General features: G+C 38.7%; 1 protein-coding gene across 1 annotated transcript in view; it reads left to right on the top strand.

Annotated features, from left to right (window-relative positions):
• The window catches only part of PEX13 (peroxisomal biogenesis factor 13), a 22,119-nt gene that overhangs the window by 7,308 nt on the left and 9,531 nt on the right, over nt 1–5,280 (top strand). Inside the window, exon 2 of the mRNA XM_015557944.1 lies at nt 3,116–3,810. Within this exon, the coding sequence (XP_015413430.1) occupies nt 3,456–3,810 (355 nt within the window). The 5' untranslated portion in view covers nt 3,116–3,455. The remainder of the gene's footprint in view (nt 1–3,115; nt 3,811–5,280) is intronic.

Genomic DNA, 5,280 nt, shown 5'->3' with positions numbered 1-5,280 from the left:
TGGCCAACTGCAGCTTAGACCTGCTCACCGCTGGCAAGTGGACATCCCCCGAGGGCTCTTGGGCTGCCGGAGGGATGTCTGACTGCCAGCTTAGGCCGTTTCCCCCAAGGAGCGGGCCTAAGCCAGCAGGTGGACATCCCCTGAGGGGTCCCAAACTGCGAGAGGGCACAGGCCAGGGTGAGGGACTCCCCCAAGTGCACACATTTTTTGTGCACCGGGCCTCTAGTCCTATATAATAAAAGCCCAGCAATCAAACGGTGGAACATCCAGAATGACCGGTCGACCAGTCGCTAAGATGCCTACTGACCACTAGGGGGGGGCAGATGCTCAACACAGGAGCTGCCCCCTGGTGGTCAGTGTGCTTCCTCAGTGAGAATGCCTGTTGGCTGACCAGGATGAACAGCTGCTCTCTGCAGCGGGAGCAGCTGCTCAGAGGTGGGTCCACAGCTGCTCGGCTGACCTGGATGAGCAGAGCTCCCACAGCAGGCCAATCCCCGCAGGCTATACCTCCCACCAGTGTACGAATACCATGCACCAGGCCTCTAGTTAAGAGAATAAAGGAGGGCCGAAACCGGTTTTGCTCAGTGGATAGAGCGTCAGCCTGCGGACTGAAAGGTCCCAGGTTCGATTCCGGTCAAGGGCATGTACCTGGGTTGCAGGCACATCCCCAGTGGGAGATGTGCAGGAGGCAGCTGATCGATGTTTCTCTCTCATCGATGTTTCTAACTCTCTATCTCTCTCCCTTCCTCTCTGTAAAACATCAATAAAATATATTTTTAAAAAAGAGAATAAAGGAGGAAAATCATAATTATCTTGATGGTGAGAAATTATTCAATAAAGTTCAATGTTTATTAGTGGTAAAAACTTTTAACAAACAAATAGAAAAGAAACTACTAAATTTACAACAAACCTACAACAAACAATACATAATGGTGACCTATTGAAAACTTTACTTTGAGATCAGGAATGAGACAAGGATGCCTGTTATTATCACTAGTCAAGATTATACTGCATGTCCTAGGTGAAAAACCTTAATAATTAAAGCTGTAAGTATTGAAAAAGAAGTAATAAGCCTATCAATATTCACATTCACTATGACTGCAAATCTTAAGAATCTAGAAAATCCAAGAGAAGAATCCAAAACAAGGTTGCTAGATACAAGGACCATATATTTTAAATCAATTATTTCTGCATAACAGTAACAGTGAAATTTTAGAAAGACATCATGTACCAAAAAGTAAACAGGAATAAATCTAAAGGAAGACCTCCGTATAATAAGCTATAAAACATTACTGAGAGTCCATAAAGTTATTTTTAACACATTGTTTGCGGGTAGTTTTTATCACATGCTAACAAGTGGTGCGGGCCATTTTTGCTAATTTTTTGCGCAAATGGCAGCGTTCAGTAAAATTATGATAACTTTAATTTTACATATTTTTTTCAATGAAACTTTTTGTGATTTACTATAAAATGTATACTGAGTTATTTTTCTTAAATTTTAAACAGACAAATACTGGAATTGTGTGAAGGGATGACTCTACGCAGTTGAATAGATTACCGTTATACCTGGAAGTACATACATAATTCACCATTGTATGTTTAGAGACCCAAATTTTGTCCTTTGGAATTCGTATATCTGCATGTTAGCATCCCTTTAGAGCAATAAAAAACTATAAAAATTAACGTATTTATAGGTTACCGCATTCTACCGCTAGTCTATAAAAAACGTATTAATACATGTCCCGCGCTCTACTACCAGTCTATGTTAAATGTATAAATACATTTCCCACATACAGTGTGTTAAAAAACACTTGAGAAAAATCTTTAAAAGCCTTGGCTGGTTTGGCTCAGTAGATAGAGCATCGGCCTGTGGACTGAAGGTTCCCGGTTTCAATTCCAGTCAAGGGCACATGCCCAGGTTGCGGGCTCGATCCCCAGTAGGGGGCTTGCAGGAGGCAGCCAATCAATGATTCCCATCATTGATGCTTCTCTTGCTCACTCTCCCCTCCCTCTTCCTTCCTCTCTGAAATCAATTTTAAAATATATTTTTAAAAAGCTAAATAAATGAAACATATATTGTATTAGTGGGTTGAAACTCAATATTATAAAGACATTGATGACCTCAAATTAACCTGCAGATTCAATGTAATCCCAAAGAGAATCTCAGTATGGTTTTGGGTGGAGAGAGTGGAATACAGAACTTCAAGTTCTGATTCTAAAGTATACAGGGAAATTAAAAGGATTAAATAGCCAAGACGCACTTTTTTATTTTTTTTTAATCCTCACCAGAAGATATGTTTTTCATTGATTCTAGAGCGGCAGTTCTCAACCTGTGGGTCGCGACCCCTTTGGGAGTCGAACAACCCTTTCACAGAGGTCGCCTAAGACCATCAGAAAACACATATATAATTACATCTTGTTTTTGTGATTAATCACTATGCTTTAATTATGTTCAATTTGTAACAATGAAATTGGGGGTCACCACAACATGAGGAACTGTATTAAAGAGTCGTGGCATTAGGAAAGTTGAGAACCACTTTTCTAGAGAGAGAGGAAGGGAGAGGGTCAGAGAGAAAGAAACATAGATGTGAGAGAGAAACTTTGATTGGTTGCCTCCCATACCCCGACCAGGGATTGAACCCTCCACCCTCAGTGCATGGGATGACACTCCAACCAACTGACCATACCGGCCAGGGTGAGCCAAGACACTCTTGAATATGAAGAACATTGGGAGGACTTGTTCTATTGGACATTAAAAACTATTATAAAACTGTAGTAATTTTGATAGTGTCATTTAGGTACAAGTATGGACAATATCTAACAGCCAACCCTGAGAAAATGGACAAGAGTCTTAAAAAGAAAGTACAGATTGAAGATAGTACAAATAATGGTAGCATAAGTAAACAAGAAAATAAGAGTTATTCGGCTATTTTATTTTATGCATTTTGTCTTAACACTGAAATTCTAAGCAACTGGATATTAGAGACTATTCCTTACTCTTAACATATCTTCAGTAGAATCTCATAACACTAGATATCAGAGGTGTTTAATAGTTCATTTGAATTGAACCTCTTGTGTTTAAGTTACGATTTTGAATTTTGTTTGTTTGTTTTAGATCTGCTGATTTGGGTCCTACTTTATTGACAAGACCTGGACAACCAGCACTTACCAGAGTACCTCCACCTATTCTTCCAAGGCCATCACACCAGACAGGAAGTAGCAGTGTGAACACTTTCAGACCTGCTTACAGCTCATTTTCTTCAGGATATGGTGCCTATGGAAATTCGTTTTATGGAAGCTATAGCCCTTATAGTTATGGATATAATGGGTTAAACTATAACCGCCTCCGTGTAGATGATCTTCCGCCTAGTAGATTTGTTCAGCAAGCTGAAGAAAGCAGCAGAGGTGCATTTCAGTCCATCGAAAGTATTGTACATGCATTTGCCTCTGTCAGTATGATGATGGATGCTACCTTTTCAGCTGTGTATAACAGTTTTAGGGCTGTATTGGATGTAGCGAATCATTTTTCCCGATTAAAAATACACTTCACAAAGGTTTTTTCAGCTTTTGCATTAGTTAGGACTATAAGGTATCTTTATAGACGGTTACAACAGATGATAGGTTTAAGAAGAGGCTCCGAGAATGAGGACCTATGGGCAGAAAGTGAAAGAACTGTGGCTTGCCTTGGTGCTGATGACAGAGCGGCTAACTCAGCAAAATCTTGGCCGATATTCTTGTTCTTTGCTGTTATCCTTGGTGGTCCTTACCTCATCTGGAAACTGCTATCTACCCACAGTGATGAAATAACAGGTAAGAGTAAGAGAACAGGTTCTGAAACCACATAACAATCTCTAATTTCAAGAACAGATTTGTTGCATTAACATTCTTTATATTTATTTGTATTTAATATTTTTGATCCAGTTATATTTTTAGCTCAGAACTTCAGAACTGGAAAAGAAATATATAGCAAAAACGGCTTGTTGATTTATTCATTATTTCCTCAGTATAACAGTATACATTACCTAATTACTATTTACAAGGTGCTGAATTTGATGCTATGGGGTATACATAGAACATAATTCCCTTTTTTCTAAAAGTCAATTGGCAGGGAGATGAGTAAGACACATATACAGGTAATTGTGATGAGGCAGAAAGAGAGTGGTAAGGAATAAGGACAGTTGGGGAAAGATAGGATTTATTGAGCCTTTTTTATATAAAAGACACTACTAAGTATTTTGTATATGTTATCTCACTTAATTTTTACAATAACTCTAAGAGATAGGAATTACTTTCATTTTACAAGGAAAACTAAAGTTCAAAGAAGTCACTTGCCCAAGATCACATCTTTAATAAAGTAGGACTAGAAACAAAACCAGGCCTGTTTGTTTAGTTCCTTCTCCACCAACTGGTACCGAGTGCTATCTCAATTTAGAAAAGCAAAGGTAGTTTTTTGGGGGCAGCTATTAGTATCCCAGAAGTAGCATTTAAGTTAGATTTTTGAAGGACAGGTAACATTTCATCAGTTAGGTAGGGAAAAACAGACTGTGAAAGGCACAGATATACATGGAACAGAACAGAGAACCCAGAAATTGACCCAAGCCATTACGCTCAATATTTGACAAAGGAGACAAGAGCATACATTGGAGTCAACAGTCTCTTCAGTAAATGGTGTTGAGAAAATTGGACAGATAACATGCAAAAAAATTAAACTAGACCACCATCTTACATCATACACAAGAATAAACTCAAAATGGGCAAAAGGCTTAAATATAAGTCGTGAAACCATAAAAATCTTAGAAGAAACTATAGGCAGCAAAATCTTAGACATCTCTTGTAGCAGTATATTTACAGATACATCTCCTAAGGCAAATAAACAAATGGGATTACATCAAAATAAAAGGCTTCTGCACAGCAACAGAAACTTTCCACAAAATGAAAAGAGAGCCCACTGTATGGGAGAACATATTTGGCAATGATATATCTGCTAAAGGGTTAATATCCAAAATATATAAGGAACTCATACAACTTAACAAAAGGAAGACAAACAATCTAATTTTAAAAATGGGAAAGGACCTAAATAGACACTTCTCCAAAGAGGACATACCAGATGGCCAAGAGACATATGAAAAAATGCTCAAACCCACTGAATATTAGAGAGATGCAAATTAAATATCACTGAGGTATCATCTCTCACCTGTCAGAATGGCTACCGTCAGTAAATGAAAGTGCTGGCGAGGATGTGGAGAAAAGGGAACCCTAGTACACTGCTAGTGGGAATGA

This window comes from Myotis davidii, unplaced genomic scaffold, assembly GCF_000327345.1.
Source record: "Myotis davidii unplaced genomic scaffold, ASM32734v1 scaffold6, whole genome shotgun sequence".
In the NCBI taxonomy this organism is placed as follows: Eukaryota; Metazoa; Chordata; class Mammalia; order Chiroptera; family Vespertilionidae; genus Myotis; species Myotis davidii.
Note: the sequence above shows the minus strand (reverse complement) of the source record. Positions and strands in the feature narration are given on the sequence as shown.